Below are 22,375 nucleotides of genomic sequence, written 5' to 3' on the forward strand. Positions count from 1 at the left end.
AAACCTGGTTTAGAGAGTAGCCCCCACAGTTCACATTTGTAAATTTAGACTTGTTTGACAGTATCAAACATGACACAAAATGACATGGTGACTGCAATGTTGTGACCCAACGCACCTTTTTACTTCACTTTTTGTTTCGTTCTCTTGGTTGCCATCATCAGTAGTGCTTGGGTCCGCTGACACAGCACATCCCTGGCCATCTTTTACCAACTCCTCTGCCAAGCCACTGTCCTTGTCCATGCTGAGCACCTCCTTTTGTTCAACTGTTGCTTCATCAGCATTTTGATCAAGAGGGTCCTCATAACTCTGTCCAAACAGAGGAAATGCGAGTTAAATAGTTTCAGTTCATTAGTGACTATGTTTATAGTATTATTTACTTCAAACATGGGTGGGGAGAAAAGAAAGCCATGGACCCTCTTAATTTTACTGTGTGTTTTCAGTGAGATTGTAACAGATAAAACCTTAGTTATCCTGTTTTGAAAGATGAGGCTACCTGTGGTAAAGGGAAGAAACACCAATAAAATAGCCTCTAAAACTATAGGAGAGGAGAATGAAGGTAGCTTTCAATTATACACAGGGCTTATCCCATTCTGACTACCATTTCTCATTTCACAGATAGTGGCTTGGCTTGTAACTTCACAAAAGGTTAATTATTCAGACTAAGGTTTTCTGTACCAGACAACTGCATTAGGACACTTGAGCCAAAATAACTGCACTGACTGCAACTATATAGACACACTGTATTTTTCTTCCCTAACATTAGGAACACTTACCAGATTAGAATCAATACAAGCATTTCAGCAAAATATCAACCCCGTGCCTGAAGCAAAACAGCAAAGCTACCAAAAGCAGGGTAACAAATTTGCCCTAACCCTACATTAATGCAACTCTATCACCGCTAGTGCAGAGTCTCAGCTACCTGAAAAAACTCAGTTAATCTACTTTCAGGAAAAGAAAACAAAACCCACAACGATTCCCTGTACTCCATAATGCTTGGCAGAGGATGGAGGTTAGGATCCCTGTGCACAAGATTTCAGCTCCTGCTATGCAAGAGTGGCACCTACTGTCCAGGCTGCAGCAGGCTTTGTTCCCAAACTGAAGGAACAGAGCCATGGTGGTTGTATGCCACTTATGCATTGAGAACAGCCCTTCTGATCTCAGAGGAGGAAAGAATTAACTGGAGCCTTATGGCCAGCATGGAAACACGAAGGTCAAGCCAGCAATGACTTGGACTATGAACTGGACCAACCAATGTGAAGCCAGAAAACTTTAGTTGCTTGTAAATCTCAAGGAAGTTTCCTGAGGACAAGAGATAACGATGCAGTGGGAGAGGGCAGAGAAGGTGAACAGAGAATAGGAGACTAGAGGGGTTAGGCTGGGGGAAAACAGAAGATGATCCTGGGAAAGGATGGAAGAGGCAGGATCTGGTACAGACAGCTCACTGAGATAAAGGTAGGACTGAGGACTAAGTAGAGAAGAGGTAACACTTGAAAAGAACAAAACTTGAGGAAAGTAGACAGAAGAGTGTGTTCACTATGGCACATCTGCCACTCAAGCCTGAAACAGCTCGGTGAATTTCACTTGCTGCTGTTGGCACAGAATCTGTCATATCATGCACAGACTCAGATCCTGGAATACAACAGATTGTTGTTTACAGTTCAAGTGAAAGGTAGAATGGACGTGTTTATTCCAACAGCTACAGTGACGGCAGGATGCCAATACAATGTTAGTCTTTTCACCCCTCACCCCAAATTAGAGATTAACAAACAATACACTACACCCAACTCCTGCAACTAAAAACAAAAGCAACATCAAACTGAACTGCTAAATGCACTAAGGCCACTGCTGGTCTTTCTGATTTATTCCTTGCATTCTCCCTGTCTGCCTATTTCCATCTATTTTCTTTATTCTTTAGCCTTTTTAGAGCCAGCACCACATATTAAAATCTGCACAAAGAGAACAAAGTGAGGTCTAAAAGATTATGATCATATTTTATGATAATAAAGTGTAATAAAAATTATTCTGAAGTCAAAGTAAGAATGTGGAATTTCAAGTTCTCCTATTTCACAGGACAAAAAAAAAAAATTCGGAAATAACAAAACCAGGTTGTAAAGTTCCCGAAGTATCATTATATGACTACATACCTTCATTGTTTTCTGTTTCTTCTTCTGCTTCTTTGAGAGTCTGTAAAGATAACAATTTAAAAATACCTCTTTCCATGAAAAAAAAAACCAACAAAACCAAACAAACCACCAAAACTAGTGCCAAGCTACATTTTTCCCTTATCTTCTCAACATGATACTACAGAGGCAGTAGGCACAGAGAGTTAGTCATGCCTGAAATTAAAACAATAGGTCTCCTAAAGTACTCATTGCATTAGTAAAACATTTATTCTGCTCAGACTTAGCCTGAAGATACTAGTGAGTTAGCTGGGATTTTGCTCTACTTCATCAATTCTGATTTTAAACACACTCACTTTCCATAAATGCCAGCAATTAACTGACAGAAAGTACCAAATCAATAAGTGCTATCTCTGTGTGAATTCACCTCCCTGAAAAATAGCAATCCCTTCTTTTAACATGTAACTTTAAGCAGCAGAGAAAACACAAGACTATTGTTCTACAGCATTTGAGTGCAGTCATACTAATGCATGCATTTTACTGGAGCTCTGATGCTAAGAAGTATTTCAAATTACACAATATTGAGAGTTCCAATGCAACTGCAAATCATCAGAAGCTCCCTCTGAGGGCCACCAACACTTATTAAATCACGAGTCACCATAATGTTAAAACTAATTTAAAGTACTTCAGCTTGGGCATGTCTTCTGTTTCTTCTTCCTCTTTGGTATTTACTTCATTTGCATCATCCAAAGACACAGGAAATTTTCCTTCTTCCTCTTCCAGTTGCTGTCGCAACAGTGCTACCATCTCTCGATGCTTCTTTGATTTTTCGTGATTCTTCATGCTGTAAAGACCAGATCATTACTGCAGGTTGCTGTGAGCAAACACTGTTACATTTACATATAAATTAATAACAAGCCTATTATCCATCACTACAAAGTATGAAAGTTTCTGCACTGACAGTGTCTCTACTGGATAGACAACACTGACCATTATGGATGTTAAAAAGTCTTTAAAATGCGTTTTTAAAGAAGTTAAAACCCAACCCCCACCCCCAACTCCCCAACCACAAGCACTTACGTTTTCTCACTTTTTAAAAATTTGTCACAAGCAGGGCAGTACAGACCATCAACAAATTCAGCTTCTCCAGTTTCATCATTCAGTTTGTCTGAAGAGATCAGTGGGGATCAGAGAGACAAAGTCAGATGAGCAATTTTTGAGCAAGGTGCTCTTTAAGCCCCAGAAAATAGTCACAGCACTGACACACACGCAGATCAAGACTACCTCACCAAATCATACATTACAATAACATAACAGCTGTAGTTTGGTGTTTTCCTTTGAACATGAGAAGAAATTTAAGGAAAACGAGAGACTCTAGCCTGACACCCTCAGCAGGAGGCAGAGCGTTGCACTACAGTCAGAACTGCGAGTCTGGGGCTGTAAGTGAGCCAACACTCAGGCTGCAATGACTCAACAGAGATCACCTCCTCACATACCATACCTTCAGTGCCTTTTGTCTCCTGTTCTTCTAATTCCTCTTCACCATCTGATCCATCTCCAAATTCCTTTTCATACTGTGCCTCCATCTCTTGCAACTCTCTCTCCAGATCTGACATAGTTATCCAGCTCTGCTCTTTATACTGTTCAGCAAGCCTGCCATTAGAATAATACAGTAAGTGCTACACTGTGTCTATGAGATGGGAACTACAGAAACAGTGTTACTTACAGATAACTTGTTTTTCTCAGGTTTGCAGGAGGAAAGTTCTGAACCTATTATGATGGAGCAAACAATTGCCTGTACAGCCTGGAAATCTGAGCAGTTAAGTTGTGATGTCAATGGGGCATGTCTACGTTGCAAGCAGAAATATTAATCTAGGTGGGTCCTGCTTGAATTTCAGGCAGAACATGCTGTGCAGCATGGTCAGTATCAAGCTGACAGCAAGCAAGCTCAATCCTGCTGTAAGATCCAAACTCACAAACAACACAGGACCACAAAATCTACAAGTACATTACTCCTTGACTGTGCAGTGTGGGAATGTACCAGCTCAGTCCTCCCAAACTAAAAGTGGCCCAAGTTATCAATCAGTGCATCACAGAACAGCTGAATTTTGCTCCAGTTGGCTTCTGGACTCAAAATTATCAAGCAACTTGTCAGAAAACACATAACTATGTTTCATTGTCCCTAAAGGGAGAAAATATATATGCGCATATATATATATATTAATTATTATATTATTTTAATTGGTATGCTGTTATTTTGCTAGTGCACTCTTAAGAATTTAAGCTCCTTCCTCCCATAATGCAGGCAAATAGTTCTTCCAGTTGAAAAAATAAACCGTGTTTACACTCGGAAGAACACCTCTTCCTGTTTTGGGAAAAATAAAAACACCAGAAACTGCATTTAGTTCAATAAAAGGGTCCTTTCCAAAGAGTTAAAAGGAAAAGCAAAAAAAGTTCATTTTTCTCACTTCCTTTTTAGCAGCTACAAGGCAGACGAAGTTGATCCAAGTCCAGGTTGTCATAGTTGTGTTCTCCCTCATTCTAAAACTTACCTTCTTTCTTCTTTAAAGGAACAATAACTATTAAATCTTACTTAGCTAAGTAAAGCCACACTGGGTTCTGTGATATTTCATCCAGTCACCCACAGTACCCAGATAACTATTCTCCAGTTATCTTAGATCTCTACAGGTCTGTACAATGCAGACACTTAAGTTTTAAAAAGCTCAGACTTGAGACCAAAATTAATACCTGAAATTTTCAAGCATGCTTAGAAGAGCAAATGGAGAGGAATCTAACTCTATACTGTAACATCACGGATAGTTTCTCCAAGTCAAAAAGAAAATTTGTTCCACATTTACATACTTGGCTTGTTTGAGCTTCTGTTGCCTCCGAAGTTTCTCTGCTTTCCTAGCTTTTTCTGCATTTTGTTCTTCTACAAGTTTTCTGTGAGCCTGTACTCTTTTATCCCTTTTACGAATAAAGGCCACTAGCTGACGGATCAGTTCATTCCTCTCTTTCCTTGCTTTCTCTCTCGTTTTCTTGTTCTCTTTCTCCATAGCTCGTTTCTCCCAGCGATTTGAGGCTTTTCGTGTGTCATATTCTTCTTTCCAAGCAAAGTTTTTCTGAGTACAGAAACTCTGCCAATATGCATAGAAAGGGTGGACTACCTGTAAGAAAAAAAAAAGAAAAGTCACTTGTTTAGCAGGGGAAACACAAAAACCATACAAATAATTCAGGACTTCCGTTACAGCTTTGTTCTTAACTATATATAGGCCACAGTTTTGCCTCAGAGTATAAATAAATCACATGAGAGTTTAAACACATCTCTAATATAATTCTTAAAGTGTGAAAGTGTGTCAAGTCCACAACCTTGTCTAAACTATTACAAACTGCAACTTCGAAAAATATCCCCTTGCAGGATTGGATCATGCTGACACTAGTGTCCAGTTACTTAGCTGTGCTCTACGTTTCCTGTCAAAATGAAAAGCACAATCAGAATAAGATTTGCTGTCCACAAGCTGGTATATGCACAGATTGCCTATGAACCACCACATTAAATTACACCAAAGGTTGGTCATACATTTCCAACAGCAGCCAGTGACCAGCATAAAAAAAAGCAATAAAACAAACACAGGCACGTAATTCTATTTCTTCCCTGTATACTCTCTCTGTTTCCAGAACAAGACAGAAATTAATAGCCCTTGATGATACAACAGCACAGACCTTCACTTGCATAGTTAACAAGGGGCTAGGTGAAGATACATTTCCTTCTGTTTTGTTAGCAAACTATATGACTGCATATTAAAATTATGCCCTCTAGCTTTCACATCAAAGAAAAAGGGATCTTTACTTATTCTTCTTCCTTTTACTATTCATTAGTAAATGCTAGATTAATAACGTGGCATAATAATTACTTTGGGTGTGTTCTCTAGTTCTCTCCAAATAATTATTGTCCTTCTGCATTTTGTATATTCAGTGATCACCATATGCCTAAACTCCCTTTTTGCATTACTTCCCTGTAACACGTGCGAGACCCAGTGGAAACTTCACACACACCAATATGATGTTTTGGAAGCTTCATCTTTATTGGAAATTACACTTACTTTTATACAATTCAATAACTACCACATATTTGACTACTTAACCTATTATTGGTCACACACACAAAACATACACTGTTCACACGATTCTTATTGGCTAGTTAACATATCTTATTTTCTAAATTCTTCTCCTTCTAAATCTAACTACAACGCTTCTATTCCCATGTCTCCTGGCAGGTTCAGCTTAAACTCCCTTCTGCAGGTGCTGTTTTTCTCATCCCTGTAGATGTCCAGTCTTTGTCATGTTCTCAAAACACTTAGTCCTTGAGACTCCTCAGATTCCCATCAGCTGTTTTACTCCTGCCTTAACCCAAAAGGTTTCTAATTCTCCTACACTTCCCCATCAATCTTTCCTTTTACTACTTGCTCCTATATGCATACTCCTCATATTTTGGGTTACCTCACAGAAGAATTTAACCTAACAGTTTAATATCTCTTCTTATAGTGACTCCTCCTTCTGCCATTGTTATTCACACGGACTACAACTGTCAACACCTCAAAAATAATTTCCAGCAGCCTATCTACATGCAAAGTTCACGGCTGTGGCCTCTGGCAGGTAAGTTGCTGCAGTTTTTATCTGCTATCACAAAAACCCAGCTCTATAATTACCATACATTCATATTTCATCCAATAACCTAAGTGAGATTACACTACCTCAGATTTCAACTTCAGAAGATTTCTACTTCAGATACTTCTGTGTAAAAGGATGCTCAGCCATCAACTGAGTTCAGGGATCATCCTCCGCTTCACCAGCTGTATGAGCTGAGACTCTCCCCCTTCTCAGTAGCTACCTTAACAATTTGAAACACAACCAAATCTCTGACATTCTCCAGCAGCCTGTACAGCAGCTCCCTGGACTCCCAGGTGGATTTTGCTTTGCCTACTACTCACACTTGGAGCTGATCACTTTTGTTTCTGCATCTAATTGACCTCTAAGTCTGCTCCTCCCATGAAGGCTTGTGAACTCACGGCTTTACGAGTACCCTTCCTGGCTGCCTGGCACTGATCAAGCTGCCTCTCAAGTTTCTTATGAATTCACTAAATAGACCAAACCAGAGTATTCACACCTCAGATTCTGAAGCTTCTGTGGAGTTCTTGTAGCTCCCTGCTAAAACTCTTTTCCCACAACACTCCCACTGAGTAGGTAAGTGAACATTGCAATGCTGGAATCGTCTGATAGTGTAATCTCTTTCTCTGAAAATAACACAACAGGGAAAATTATCTTTCTACTTAACAGAGGCTGTTTGCTATGAATCCCTAGGGGGGGGGGGAAGTGAGCACTCTGCTTTCAGAACAGCATGAACAAGGCAGATTTTAAAGCCTGAATTCCAGCCCTTTTTGCAATTATTAATTGACAGCATAAAAGCCATTTTGAGTCCATAATCATATCTATGCCATAGACTCAAAACAAGTATTTTCCAAAAGATCTTTCAAGATAACTCTGTTAAGAGACAGATTTTAGCTGGTTAATAGACACTACATATTCTCCCCAGGAAAGATTTCCACTTGTTAAACCATTCTGGCATCTAAACACCCATTCTCACACTTATTAAGAAGTTTGATTTGTAACTTTTGTTTCCAACTCCAGCCAAGTTCTGTACCATTGAAGTTACTAACTTTTAAGGAATGTATTAATTTAAATTTCATAAATAACTGGCCATACATTAAAGGGAGCAGACCAGAGGCAACATCTGACTACACTTGATATTGTGCAGTTATTACCTAGAGGAAGCGTTATTACTTCATTATTTAATTTCAACACAGGAATACTGGTAACCTCAAGAAAGAATTCTAAACAGAACATAACAAATAGCTGGCAAACCAGATGACAAGAATTCAGGTGTCCCCTATACATTTTCTTTTCTTACTTCACAAAGGAAAGCATGCAATATTTTCAGAATCAAATCTTACTACAGGCTAACTGCAGATGGCAAGGTAATCATAGTGGCAACTCAACACTGCAGGTCAACCACCACATTTATTTTCTACAGGCTGTGCTATGCAGTAAGTGTTATGCAGTTTTCCTCTACTGGAAAAAATTATCTCAAATCCCTTTCTGTAATGTAAGTTGTGTTAAATACTGGTAAACTACTCTCATCAGGAAACAAACATCTTTTCTTTTACTTTACAGGTCTTGCATTACATTTAAGTTCCAGTGGCATAATTATAGTTGACCTCATGAAATGTTTGTCTGACAGCTTACCCTAAAGGCCTGGCTAATACTATAGTCCAATGGGAAATACCAATTTTAATTCACCAAAATACTACAAATCAGAACACAAGCACTTCCTTTATAGTAATGGTCTACATTAGTAGAATACCAGATACGTGGTTTTGCATTCACTTCAGAGATCAGGAGGAGCCTTTCCTTTGGTTTCAGCGTGGAACAAAGTAATGGCTAAACTCCATTACCTTCAGTTCAGATTTACACTTGCTCTTACCGTATCATAGTCACTTTGGGAATATCCAAACATAGGGAATTCTTCAGGATCTTCCTGGGTTATGTATTCCATCTCTTCTTTCGCAATCTTTTCAAAAACTTGTCGATAGACTGTAAAGAACCCCTGAAAAAATCAATCAATTGATCAATCAATCAGACTCATTCTGAATGGCTCAATAATAGATGTACAAATGCTCAGGTGCAGGAGTGTATTTTAGAGAAATACTATAATTCTGCAAAAGCAACTCAAAATCAGGGTAAAGGCCTTGTAAGCACTTGTTCTAGACAGCATGACCCTTCTGTTTAACATAGTTCCATTATCTCTCATGCCTTTTATTTCCATCTCCTGTCTCTCTCACACCTGTAGTCGAATCTAAATTTAAAAAGAAAAATATTTTCAGCATGCTGGAGAGGGTGATAAGTTTCTAGTTACACAGGATCAGGTTTTGTGGAAGTTCCAGATATAAAATTCGTTATTAAGTATCCTATCTCTTTTCAAATTAATACATTACTAACTGACTCCTAGTACAGTAATACAAAGATAGAAAAGTATTTTCTCTGGTGGAGGTTTTCCTGATCACTTGGAGCTTTTTAATTTATAGTGAGTATTTTAAAATTCAATGGGGACTCAAAAAATGAGATAGGGAATTAATTTAACCTTCCCCAAGAATTCTTGTTACATTGCTTTTTTGCAGTTTGAAGCATTCTAGCCTTTGAATGTATTTCTGAATAAACAGATGGTATTGCAAATCTCTGGAATGCTTCACTATATAACATAAATAAATAATATACACACTTCGCAGTTGTATGGCTTAGTTGGAAATTATGATTAAGTAATTGTTAGACAACATGCAGGAATTAAAGCTTCCCTAAATGTCCAGTGCAACTTTTGTCTTAGATTTGTGTGAGCATTATTACTACCCATGCTAACAATTCTACACATAACTTTTCCACACGAAACAAATGCCAACATTTAGAACGGAATTTAAATTGATACCTTAAATTAATTCATTACCTTTTCATCATCTCCATATCCAGAGTAACAGCTAACAGTGAAGTAGCGCAGCAGATCCAAACTATCATCTTGGTACTCTCCATCAACTCCTCCTTTCAGCAGAGCCTCCCTGTGATTATCATACCTAGAAAAAATTCACAGCATCCAGGATGTAGAGACACAGGACATTCTCACAGTACGCCTATTACATCAAGGTATAGCTTAGCCTGGTGTCTGTAATTTGGCTCTCACATCCAAAGCCTTCAGAGAGAAAAACAAGGTAGGCTCAGTAAATATTCTATCTTGACCTTCAGTTTACTTACTATTACTTTATTTGCAGTATCCATAGCAGCAATTTTTTAACAGGCAGCTAGTAATCAACCACATTTGAGCAAGATGTTTCAGAAATGGGTATAAATGATTATTTAAATCACTCGATACTTATGCACACTCAAAAACCCCCAAATCATACACTGGCATATAAAAACTGAAAACCAGTCCTGCAGTTTCAAAGAGGACAAACCTAGCACAGGTGGTTCTAGCTACGTAACCTGCTTCAGACCATTTGAAAAACAAGCTACACAGGACATTTGAGTATCACTCTCTTAAGGGTATGTGTGCGTGTGTATTTCAGAATTCTGCTACAGAAACATAACGTACGTCATTAAGACTTAACGTGCAGCACCCGAAGGACACTGAACGCGTGCTTGCCCTGCCCAAGGCCAGCAGGGCTGACCGGAGGGGCACTTGTGATACCGCGCAGGCTGCCTCCTGCTCCAGGAGAGGAGGCAGAGGCCAACACTGGCGTGTCCCAGAGCACTCCTCGGTGCCCAGCACACCTTCACCTCCAGCAGGGAAGGCGTGGGCGCGGATCTGTGCCTCTCCAGCAAGGCTGCACGGCTCCCACCCCTTCCAGAGCCTAAAGGGGGCTCGCTCCTGCCCATGGATGCCCGCACTCCCTTCCCACAAGGCCCACGGGCAGCACGTTCCAAGGCCAGGCAGAGACAGGACCTAACTAAGTCTCTCCCAGGCCAAGCGCCGCTCACCAGGCCCTTTCCTGGGGGTCGCTGAGCACGTCGTACGCCGCCTGGATCAACTTGAACTGCTCCGCCGCCTCCTCCGCGTTCTCGAGGTTTTTATCTGCAGGGCGATTTAACGAAACAGGTGTAAGCGGCCGCACGGCACAGCGGCCGAGCCCGCCCCGCCGCCCCCGGCACCCGAGTCAGGCGACTCCCCGGGGCCGCACGGGGCTCCCCGGGCCCCCCGCCCGGAGCCGCGGCCGTACCCGGGTGCCAGCGCAGCGCCAGCCGGCGGTAGGCCCGCTTCAGCTCCTCCTCGGCGGCGTCGCGCCTCACGCCCAGCACCTCGTAGTGGCACTTCATGGCGACGGCGGCGGGGCGGCGGTGCCTCGGCCCGCGGGGAAGCGCCGGCCGGCGGGGCGGGCACAGCCGTCAGGGCCGCCCCGCGCAGGGAGGAGCGGGGCGGGACCTGCGGGCCGCTGTCACCAGCCGGGAGAGGCTGCCGGGCTGGGAGGGCGGCGCTGCGCCGTCCCCGGGCTGGGAGGGGCGTGTCGGCCCGCGGTGCCGAGCTGAGCGGATACCACGGAATCCTTCACGTTGGAAAAGACCTCTGTGATCATCGAGTCCGACCCGTGACCCAACACCACCGTGTCAACCAGACCGTGGTACTAAGTGCCACGTTCATTTCTCCCTTTAAACACTTCCAGGGGCGGTAACTCCACCACCTCCCTGGCCAGTCCATTCCAATGTCTAATCACCCTTTCTGTGAAGAAATTCCTCCTTATGTCCAACCTAAACCTTCCCCAGTGCAGCTTAAGACTGTGTCCTGTTGTCAGTGACCTGGGAGAAGAGACCGACCCCCACCTGGCTACAGGCTCCTTCCAGGTGCTTTTAGAGAGTGATAAGATCTCCCCTGAGTCTACTCCAGCCTAAACACTCCTACTCCTCATAAGACTTTTGCTTCAAACTTGGTTGTGCTTCACCAACTTCGTTGCCCTTCTTCAGACTCGCTCTAGCACCTCAGTGTCCTTCCTGAATTGAGGGGCCCAGAACTGGACAAAGGACTAGAGGTGCCCAGTAAAGGGGGAGAACTTCTTCCCTGGTCCTGCTGGCCACACTATCTTTTGGACAGGTATTTCTCATTCCTATGGGTGCTGAGGAGCTCAGGGGCACAGCCAGTACAGCACCCATTCTTAGGTTCTCAGGTAACTTTTTTTTTTTTGATACCCGCGCTCTTCAGAGAGAATCATAGAATCAGTCAGGTTGGAAAGGACCTCTGAGATCATCAAGTCCAACCCTTGATCCAAACCCACTGTGGTTACTAGACTATGGCATTAAGTGCCACATCCAATCTCTTCCTAAATACCTCCAGGGATGGAGAATCCACCACCTTCCTGGGCAGCCCCTTCCAATGCGTGATTACCCTCTCTGTAGAGAATTTCTTCCTAATACCTAACCTAAATCTCCCCTGGCAGAGCTTAAGACCATGCTCTCTTGTCCTACTGAGAGCTGCCTGGGAAAAGAGACCAACCTCCATCTGGCTACATAGTCGTAGAGGGTGATGAGGTCTCCCCTGAGCTGCCTCTTCTCCAGACTAAACAACCCCAGCTCCCTCAGCCTCTCCTCATAGGACGTGTGCTCAAGTCTCTTCACCAGCCTCGTTGCTCCTCTCTGGACCCGCTCCAGCACCTCAATATCCTTCCTGAACTGAGGGGCCCAGAACTGGACACAGCACTCCAGGTGTGGCCTCACCAGTGCTGAGTACAGGGGAAGGAGCACTTCCCTGCTCCTGCTGCCACACCATTCCTGATGCAGGCCAGGATGCCATTGGCCTTCTTGGCCACCTGGGCACACTGCTGGCTCATGTTCAGCTTCCTGTCATATCCAAACTCCCAGGTCCCTTTCCTCCTGGCTGCTCTCCAGCCACTCTGTGCCCCAGTCTTGGAACCAGACTTCAGATATTAGAGGAAAAAAACAACTTTACTGGGGGGATGGTGAGGCACAGGAACACGTCACCCAGAGCAGCTGTGGATGACCCATCCATGGAAGTGTTGAAGGCTGGGTTGGATGGGATGCCATATTTTTCAAAACCCAGAATCCCAGAAGACAAAAAAAGAAACCTATTAAACACAAAATCCTAATAAAAAATGGATATTTTGTTTACTTAAAACTGAACTCCAGATAGTTTAGCCTATAAAAATAATTTATTTACAATATTATGTCAATAAATTAGTTTCATCCCTTGTAACATTTATGCTGATGATTCAGTTCTGAATAGCTTTTTTTGCTTCTTCCTCTGAATTTTGCGTAGTTTCTTTTTATCTTTGACAATTGGCTTTGACTCCGGTTTCACAAGCTGTATTTCCACTGGCTTTTCTTCAGCTGGAGTTTCAAAGACCACTTCTGTAGGATCTTCTTTAACAAGGACCTTGCTTGCTTTTTTCTTCTCCTTTTGCACTTCTTTCACATGCTGTTTCTCTCTAAACTTCGCTGCCACTGACAATCTTATCAGCCGTCGATGCTATAAAAATAAGAATTTAAATGTGAACATGTTTCAAATAAGCAATACAGAAAAAGTCCAGTATTAAAGAAACACATGATAATTTCTCTGCTTAGTGGCCAAAATCCTCAGTGTAATGCCATCTTTTCAGTAACATCACTTCTGCATTCATTACATGCTTACAAATTACAAAAATTTAGTCTGTTCTTGAATTATTATCACTTGGGGCTCTTTTCTATGAAGGGTCTTGGAGCAGGGCATGTGTGATGCTCCTGCAGAGACACTGCTTTTCAAATTAGTTGCTGAATGAAAGAGAAAACAAAGAACTGCTTACCGTATTTGGGGACTGGTAATGAGGATTTTCGTACAGTGTTGGCCCTCCAAAACTACCTTGAAAGATTTTTATAAGATTCAGAACAAAACGAGGCCCAATTTCTACCAGAGATGCATCTTCTTCTATTATCTGCAATAAAAAGAAGACTTCCCTAAATTCTCATGGATCAAATCACAGTCTATGACCTTGTAGGCACCTTGCAATGGTAAGGCACAACTGAATTTAAATCTGAGATATATTGCCCCTGAAGCTGATAAGCTACACTTGTCGAACATAAAGCAGTCCTTTCAGGTTCAAGCCAGCTTTTAGAGAGTACCAGGCATTTGTGAATTCCTCCTTTAGAAAGTAAGCTCCAGCTCACTTTGGGTCAAAGCAGCAAGTAAGGTTACAGGGCAAAGTGTAGGCTTTGGGTAGTACTTCCCATGGCCAAGACATCCACCACAGAACCACAACTCACTGAATGCAAGCTGACTGAACCAGATCTCTCCAGAGATACAGCAAAAGGTAAATCGTATCAGGACTGAATCTGGAAGCACTAGAGGTTGGCATATCCCAATAATAATGATTCTTCCCACTTTAATTAATGGATCTGATATGAAATTACTCCCCTGAGCTCCTTCTGAAGAGCTGAGAGAGACCACTAACCTGGTAATTCCGAAACCAGATCCTCTCATCTGTAACGGTGAAGGTGAAGACATGGTCGACAAAAGGTTGGCTTTTGGGGTGATACTGCGGTGTACTGAATATCTGTAATAAGAGGCAGCATTTCTGAATATCTACAGTTTAAGAGGTCAAGCATAAATGGCTCAGTTTAAATTTGTCTTAATTAACTAAGACCCCAATCCCAGGTTACATTTCAAAACTCAAAACTTAAGAACAAGTGCTCAAGTCACATTGAGAACACGACCCAAATCGTTGGAGGACTTTTTGAAAGTTCAGAAGGATTAAAGTGCTGCTTGAAAAAACACTTGAGATTTTTAAGTATGTTGCCAAAGAACACTTCCAGTGAAGAAGAAACATTCGACAGCAGAACTACAGACTGACCTGAATAAACAATTCTTTCAGCAGGGCATAGTGCGGCTCCTTGTCAAAGATCTACAAAGAATAAAAATTGAATTTTACATACACATCTAAATGCAATGGTCATGCCAACAGAACAAAAGCAAAGTCAATGAAATGGAAACTATACTTACTGGATCAAAAGACAAGAGGGGCCGTGAGCCCCTTAGGCAATTTCCCGTCATCTTCAATTCAGCCAGCGTGTGAACTACAGGCATTTTTAAAAAGGTATCATTTTAGTACTTACAGAAAACTGTACAAAGAAGCAAGAGTACAACCACAACAATGTCAACCGGCTTACCATTCTGCACTAAGAATTTAGCTGATGGTCCCTGTGGTGTGTTTGAAAGCCTGTGGAGGACAGGAGGTGGGGAAGACAGAAAAGAAAAACATTAACAGCAGCCAGAAGGTATGCTGGATTTCCACAGTACACCCTCAACTCCTCTACTGAAGTAATTTTGATTGCTTTCATAACATTACTGAGTTCCTTTAACGTACTCATAAATACCTGCTTTCTAAATAATTTTGTAAAATGCTTCTGTAAACAGCCGACAAAAGCTGGTCATGCACTGTAAACTTCCACTACCCGCAGAAGTGCAATATTAGAACAGATTTAACTAAGCAACACTATTTCATGCATCTTCACTATTACAGTAAGAAATTTAAGCTAACACTGAAGCATCTGCAGCTATATATAGAAATGTAACAAAACATAGCATTTCCTTACCACATGTAGAGATCCTGTTTCTTTTTGGCTTCAAAAAAGATGCACTTGTTGCAGTTTTTCATTTCACACACCTACACAAGACATCTCAAATTAGCTGTTTACAAACATTCTGAAGATATTACTGAAAACCTTCCACATTCAGCACTACGATTTTCCCCTCTCCAAAATACAAGTCCAAAAGCAAAGGTTTTGACTTATCAAGTTCCACCTAAGGATCCCCAAACTTGATCTGAAGCACTTGTTTTGTTGAAAAACCTCACATAATTATTAAAAAGAGTAGTAACTTCATTAAAGCTACAAACAACCTGATAAGCTCTCCAGGCATAAACCTGGGAGCAGGAGCTGTAACACTGGGTCCTAGGTTCAGGACTACCAATGTTCTACTACATTGCTTAGGCTGGCTGCATATTTGTGTCCTGCATTCTTCAAGTATAAACTTTCACCTATATAGAAGGTTTTATTTCTTCATGCTAAAAATCTATGTTTAATGAAAAGTTTAATTTTGGTTTCATTCATCAAAATTCAACTTCTTGTTTTAATACAAGTGTTTTTAAATATCAATAATTTTCACCTATGAAATTATACAACTCCTATAACTAGTATGATATCCTCTGAACTTGGCTGCCCTTTTCCCTTGCACATTGAATTTTCATAGAAAATTTCAAAAAGAAAATGAGCACTAGAAAAATCCTTGGTTACCTCATTAATTACAAACAGCTGGTCTTTACGGTCCATTTTAGTATCTGGAAGATAAGAACAACATTTAGGAGGTTCGAAAGACAATTTAACACAAGACATTCCTTTAACAGTCAGTCCTTTTGCAAAAATTTTACGAGTTTATAACCAAAAAGTTTCAATCCTGTTATGGAATAAACAAGCACAGCAGCAAAACTGTGCACTTGCAGGACTGATGCCACGGGATTAATTTCTCAGGAAATATTAAGATGTGAAGGTGCTGCATTTGTTGGCTCAAAAGGGGGTTGGTGTTTGCTTAAGATACAAGTTTCATCAAAACACTTATGTACCACATTCAAAAAAATAAAGAGCAGGTTGCCTTAAGTTCTTGGCTTCAAAATATTCTGAAAATATAAATTAGGAATGACGCTTAAGCCTACCTGCTTTAGAGTGAGGCATCAGTGTTCTTAAGTCTTGCATTAGGTGCCTTGTTCTGAAATTGATTCCACGAGAGGAGAATATCAGCACTCGCTCCTTGTTCTTCCATTTACCCTACGAAAAAGACACAAAAGTTACCTGGGAAGTTTCTGGCCTTAATACTACTACAACACAGCAAAAATAAGTGTTCGGTCAGTAGCTACAAAACCCACACTTGTTATTATCTACCCACCCAGCAAGAGCGGTGGCTTCCCTAGAGAATGCAGGGGCCTTGCTTTCACAGCAGGGTCTGTGCTCCGTCCTGCTCCGGTCTGCTCCCAGCTAAAGCCTTTCTTTCCCTCGCACCACACTATTAACAGCCACGTGCACTACTTATTCACACAGGCCACCGCTCCTTCCCTGCAGAACGAGCTCGGGCACAGCCCCAGAGCACGGCTCCGCTTTTCCGACCCGTGGGCATCCGACCACATCTCCGCCCTACACGTGCTGCTCTTTGTTTTTCAGGAACGCAACTTATAAAGCAATTACTGAAACCTCCTCAGGATCACTCCTAAACGGAACAGGCACGGTTTCCATACACCCTTTGTACACAACAGAATTACCCCGCTCTTCCCGGTACTTCTGAGATCACCGTAACCCATCTTACTTACACCGACCAGAACAGCGCCCTTCGCGTACCCCCCCGACACAACACAGCACAGCACCGCGTTACTCCTACTCGCGCTGGGATTATAAAAGATTAGGAATCAGCCAAACAGCGGCGTTCCCGCAGGCAGCCCGAGCCCCGGAGCCCCGGGCAGGCCGAACCCCTCGGGAGGAGCCGCGCTCTGCGGCGGTACCTGGGACACGGGCGGCGGGATGCTGTATTCCTGCGGGGCTCCGGCCGGGGCCGCCTCTGCCTCTGCCGCGCTGGGGCCGGTCCTGGCGCGCTTCCCCTTTCCCGCCGGGAGCGCCCCACGCTTCCTCTTGTCCGCTGCCATGTCCCCGCACTCCACGTGTGCCCTGCCCGCCTTTCCTGCGCTCGCACTTCCTCCGCTCCCGCTTCCTGCACCGCCCCTTCCGTCCCGCCCCGCTCCCGCCCCTCCTGTCCTGCCCCGCATCCAGCCATGCCGTTCTCGGCGCCGCCGCCCACCAGCGGTGAGCCCTTCGTGCTGTGATTTCTTAATAGCAGCAGGTGGTTTCTTTCTGGCAAATGCTGACCTGTTTTGTCAGTGATGCCGCTAGGCTTCTCCTCCTCTTGATTAATTCTTATTATATCTCAATTTCTTGGAATTTCATCTGATCCTAGTTTACCATTTTGTCTGCAGTACTGCTGTTGAATTGGTAAATGGATACAGAAGCCAGGATTTACTTACTCATTACTCACAACTGTTCTGGCGACATCACTGTTTATTGGATCAGTGATTCATTACACATCTGCAAGAATGCTGCTGCTGAGGTGTTTCTGTATGTACATGACCCTGTCCTACCCTACTACTCTCTACTGTTAAAAACCATTAGAAGAGAGAAAAGTTTCATATTTAAAATTATTTATGAAATTATTTTACCTTCTCAATAGCCTTTTTCAGCAACAGAAGGCACTCCTGAACTGGAGTTTCTACAGCCTCAGACTGTGGTCAAGTTTTGTTGTTTGCCAGATGAGGTCCTGCTTTGCACCTGTGGAAAACAGTACATTCGTATCTCACCAAGTGGATTGCTCCACAATCCAACAGAACCCAAGTCCTTTGGGATTATTTTGAGTTTAAAGTAGTTCTGTTTACCATTTTACACATCTTCCTTATGTCAGCAAGAGTATACTTTCAGAGTGCACAGTGTTAGCAGCTCAGTTTTATTGTCTTCCATGCCAATCTTCTGTTTATTGCAATAAATTTTACATTTGAAAAACAATTACAAATTTTTAAACTCCAGGGCAGATAAAGGTACCTGATAATATTCGAAGTTACTCTTAATTTGGTTTGGTATTGGTTTTTTTCCAGCGGAAGTGTTCAGTGTAGGTGAACTTCCTTTTGGCTTACTGTTTCAATTTCTTCAGTGAAAAAAAAAAGTTATGCTGTCATTGGGAGTTATTAATGTTATCCCTGACTACAGATGTTAAGAATGATTTGCATAATCTCTGGGTGAGAGGATAAAAATGAAGCAGAACACACTGCTTCCTTAGTGTGATTTATTTCAGAGTATCCAGGTTCCTTGTATTGTGTTCAAAGATGTTGCTGTGACTTAGCATTTGTATTTTTGTGTGATTGCCTACAGATTGTGGCGATTGAGGGCACAGACTCCGTTTTGGTGCAAAATGAAGACTTTTATTTTAGTAAAGTTCTAAGAAGTTAGAACACCACAAAATAACAGAAAGTAACTTGCATTTCATAAGTATTAAGTTTTACAGACATGCCTGGTTTGTGCAGGACTTAATGTCTTTACCCCAAAGTGGGCTGAGTCTGGGCCTAGACTCACATAGGTGGGGAGGTGCTTGTGCACCTTGTGCTTTCATGGATATGGTTCTAGGGAACAAAAACATGGGAATTCTGGGCTTCAGCCTCGGTGCTGTATGGCAACAGATCCATCTGTGATGGATTCTTTTACATCTCTGCCTTCAAACAGTAAAGTAAAAAGCGTGGAGAGGAAAATGACTGGAAAGGCATCCTTTTGACCTTGGAAGTTACTGACATTCTGCAGACCCCCACTGTTGGATTAGGTTTAAGTTCCTGCCACACTTTGCACGAGAGCCAGAACTCAGGTTAGTTTAGTACTTTTTCTCTCTGCTGTTTGACAAGTCTCTTCCCCTTGCAGACTCTGGGAAACCTGCAGCAGAGGAAATGTTTATTTCATGCTTTTTTTGTTTTAGTGGTATCAGAGGACAGACTTACCATAACTCAGATTTTGCCCACCTGCTCTCTTATAAAATGGTACATGTAAGTACTCAGTAGTGTAAAGTAAACCCGTTCCTGGGGTGGGAACTGTAACCAGCGTCTCCTACTCAGGTTCAATGTAGCTGTGGTAGGAGCTGCTGGGCAGCTCTGATGGGGCAGCACTGGGGCTGTGGGCATCCCAGATCCAGGGGCCACAAAACAAAGTACTCTGATTCATGCTTTTCAGAGTAAGAACTGACCTCAGGTCCTCAAGAAGGCATTTCTTTGATTCTACCAGAAAACAACTAGGAAGCCTTGAGTCCCCACCAGACTGTAAAGATACCAGAAGTCGAAAAAATGCCTTTGGCTCCTGATCCTGACAGTCTTTATGCAACAGAACATCAACAATGCCAGTGCTGATGTTATCTCCTGCCTCCCAGCACAAGAGTTCTTGTATCTTCTTGGCTTTCTACAACCATTTGAGTCTGTAAAGCCTGTTGAGCAACTCCCCAAAAGGAATTGAGTTCTATACCTCTGTTTCAAAGTTATGGAAAGAAGTAGTTGTTTAATACTTAGTTATGCATGGATTTATAAGGAAACAATATTCTTATATTCTTGACGAGACGGGTGTTTAGTTGGTCAGTGGAGCAACTGGAAAAGCTGAGATAAATTGTTTCCTGTAAGTGTATGTTTTTAAGTTCATTTTGTAGCACCTTGTAAACCCCTAAGAATCCAGCAGGTGGGTCTTTTACCAAAATAAATATGTAGAAACTGTGTAAGTAATTATAGCAGTGCTAAACAGTGCTTTTGCTGATAGGACACTAACATTAAACTGAGCAAATATGGAATTATTTTTAAAATGGAGCTACTACAGAATAGACACTTGATGCCTTCCTGTTGAGACAGAAGCTCATTTTGATGTGAATCTGTCTTTGAGGGGGGCCAGGACTGCTTAGGTATAAATGGAAGCATTAACAGGTGTGTTCAGCCTCTTTCTACCCTCCTTCTGTCCCTACCTGGGCTCTAAGGAGGAACAGGGCAGTGCATCAGCATTGCTGCAGCTTATTAATTGTGAGGGCTCTTCAAGGGAGGGGGTGTTGGAGGGAAATGTAATCAGGTGTCCCAAATGTAATCAACTCTGAGCTCTTTGTGGAGTTAATAGACTCTCACAGGAGTGAGAAGTGGGCTTGAATACCTACCAGAGCTGTGAACGTCAACATGTGCAAGTATCCTGGAGAACTGCACCCAAAGGAAGTCTAGAAAGAGCTGAACTGCCCAGGAAAAGCTCCCCTTTTGTTAAACTTGAAAATCTGGGCAGAGAGATGATGGAAATTTCACTCCCACTACCTCAGTATTTGAGGTGAAGTAGTGGGTTGGGGTGTAGGGGATTTCTGTGTGTGTGTGTCTGGGTGTGGATTAAAAATTTCCATGGAGAATTGAGCAGCCTCCTACCTTTCCAGCTCAGGTGGGACTATGGGGTTGACCAAAAGTGAGCAAGTGAGCAAAAAGCTGGAGGTCTTGGATTAACAGATCAATCTGTACATGTGTGTGGGGTTTGCCCCATAAATGCCAGTGGACTGCAGCACTAAGGCAGGCAGGAAGCTGCTCCACCAGTCACGCAGTAACTGCAGGCGGGTTGCAGTTTATACACTTTCAAACTTAATCAACAAGAAAGGAGATTTAATCCATGAAACAGATAGTAACTAACAAGCTCTAAGTGATGTCCAGCATAAGAATGGAGAGAATGATCAACCGATAGAAGATGGAATAGTAATTAATAAGAGAACTATGGAAGTTGTAGCCAATGAACATTACTGCCTGTGTTTGCTGATGCTGAGGAATACATCTGGTCTGAGTAGCTCCCTTTGCAAGCTGCAGTTTGAGATACAGATTGAGCTCTGGGTGGGAGATGAAGACCGATGATGGGTGACACGGTCCAGGTAGGTGGATGAACACAGAGGGTGGGGGCAGGAGCCCCCTATTTATACATTCTTCTAGATATACACTGGAAAGTATAAATAGGAAAAAGTTTTGTTAGTCAGTGTGCTTGATTTGTGGAATACCACTGAGCACCCAGGCTTGTGCAACCAGAATAAATAATCAGTGTCTCTCTTGAGTGTGTAATTATTGGTGTGCTGCACACTGGGTAACAAATCCCATTTTTCTGGGCAACAAGCTTGTTGGAGCTGTTCACTCTCCTAATAAAATAAAAAAGGGTATGAAACAGGTTCCAGAGGAGCTGGGGTGTACCCAGGCTGCTACTTGCACACAGGACTGGGGAGGGTGTCCCTTGAGAGCAGTCACTCTCCGGAGCTGACCAAGGCTCCCGGAAAGGCTCCGGAGAGGCAGGAGCTGCACAGAGCTCCTCTTCCCTGCTACAGCCCAGGTTGGGCGATCCCCTAGGGCTGTGCAGATATGTGGAAGGCAACAAAGTGCCAGAGGCTTTAATTATGCAGATCTTTGCAAGGGAACAAGGTGCCAAAGACCCATCAGCCAAAGCATCTGTGGAGGAAACTGGCCCTCGTCAGTCCGGACCGTGGGATGGTGACAATTTCTTCGTGTGGCAGCAAAGGCAGGAATTTTAGAAACGCCGTGGAGAGCAAAGAGCCGCCCTCAGGCAGCACAGGGCTCCGGGCCAGTCTCACTCCCTCCACTGCTCCCAAATGCCCCGCACACGTGCTGCGGGAGGGAACAAGGCAAGGAGCACTGCCAGGGAACACGCTGCCCTCCCCACTGCGACCTTCCAGCAGGCACCCAGCTTTGAAACACCTGCACAGGCATGTCTGCACCCGGCTCTGCAACATCTGTCCAGCTGTGCTCACACCCAGCTGAGGCCTCACCAACTGCTGAATGCAGTGCTGCTCTTTTGAGAGCTGTGCTTTGAAGAGCAAAATTTGCTACAGGAGCTGTTTCTAGGAATGGGGCAGTGAAGACCTTTTTGCTTTTAGTTGTGACTCCTCACAGTTTTCCAGCTATGAAGGAGGCTTGGAGGGGAAGGAATGCCAGGTTAATATCTCAGGAATGTTTTGAGTTGTTTTTCTTTTAGTCTGGAAAATGCAGCTTAATCCAGCTTCCCCCCTTGCTCCCCAGACTCTTCTTTAGGGGGACATCTCCTGGTGGGCA

The 22,375-nt window shown here is 42.9% G+C and overlaps 2 protein-coding genes and 1 long non-coding RNA gene across 3 annotated transcripts in view; 1 reads left to right on the plus strand and 2 right to left on the minus strand.

Moving 5' to 3' along the window:
- The window catches only part of DNAJC21 (DnaJ heat shock protein family (Hsp40) member C21), a 13,035-nt gene extending 1,959 nt beyond the window's left edge, over positions 1–11,076 (minus strand). The window contains exons 1-10 of the mRNA XM_050329271.1: positions 10,940–11,076; positions 10,701–10,794; positions 9,676–9,799; positions 8,662–8,784; positions 4,983–5,287; positions 3,622–3,773; positions 3,201–3,288; positions 2,806–2,964; positions 2,145–2,184; positions 116–306 (exon numbers count right to left, since the gene is read on the minus strand). Of these exons, the coding sequence (XP_050185228.1) occupies positions 116–306; positions 2,145–2,184; positions 2,806–2,964; positions 3,201–3,288; positions 3,622–3,773; positions 4,983–5,287; positions 8,662–8,784; positions 9,676–9,799; positions 10,701–10,794; positions 10,940–11,036 (1,373 nt within the window). The 5' untranslated portion in view covers positions 11,037–11,076. The remainder of the gene's footprint in view (positions 1–115; positions 307–2,144; positions 2,185–2,805; positions 2,965–3,200; positions 3,289–3,621; positions 3,774–4,982; positions 5,288–8,661; positions 8,785–9,675; positions 9,800–10,700; positions 10,795–10,939) is intronic.
- Positions 11,077–12,786: 1,710 nt separating this feature from the next.
- Positions 12,787–17,416, minus strand: BRIX1 (biogenesis of ribosomes BRX1). Its single transcript, XM_050329589.1, has 10 exons — positions 17,246–17,416; positions 16,409–16,520; positions 15,993–16,036; positions 15,294–15,364; positions 14,868–14,917; positions 14,701–14,774; positions 14,552–14,602; positions 14,153–14,254; positions 13,508–13,636; positions 12,787–13,194 (listed from the first exon to the last, which is right to left on the minus strand). Exons 1-10 carry the CDS (start codon positions 17,384–17,386, stop codon positions 12,925–12,927), a joined length of 1,044 nt encoding a protein of 347 aa, XP_050185546.1. The 5' UTR covers positions 17,387–17,416; the 3' UTR covers positions 12,787–12,924.
- A 59-nt stretch (positions 17,417–17,475) lies between these two features.
- LOC126647347 (uncharacterized) lies at positions 17,476–18,262 on the plus strand. Its single transcript, XR_007630572.1, has 3 exons — positions 17,476–17,543; positions 17,714–17,852; positions 17,965–18,262. It is a non-coding gene; the product is annotated as an uncharacterized LOC126647347 (long non-coding RNA).
- The last annotated feature ends 4,113 nt before the right edge of the window (positions 18,263–22,375 follow it).

Source organism: Myiozetetes cayanensis, unplaced genomic scaffold, assembly GCF_022539395.1.
Source record: "Myiozetetes cayanensis isolate MyiCay16 unplaced genomic scaffold, myiCay2020 scf4, whole genome shotgun sequence".
In the NCBI taxonomy this organism is placed as follows: Eukaryota; Metazoa; Chordata; class Aves; order Passeriformes; family Tyrannidae; genus Myiozetetes; species Myiozetetes cayanensis.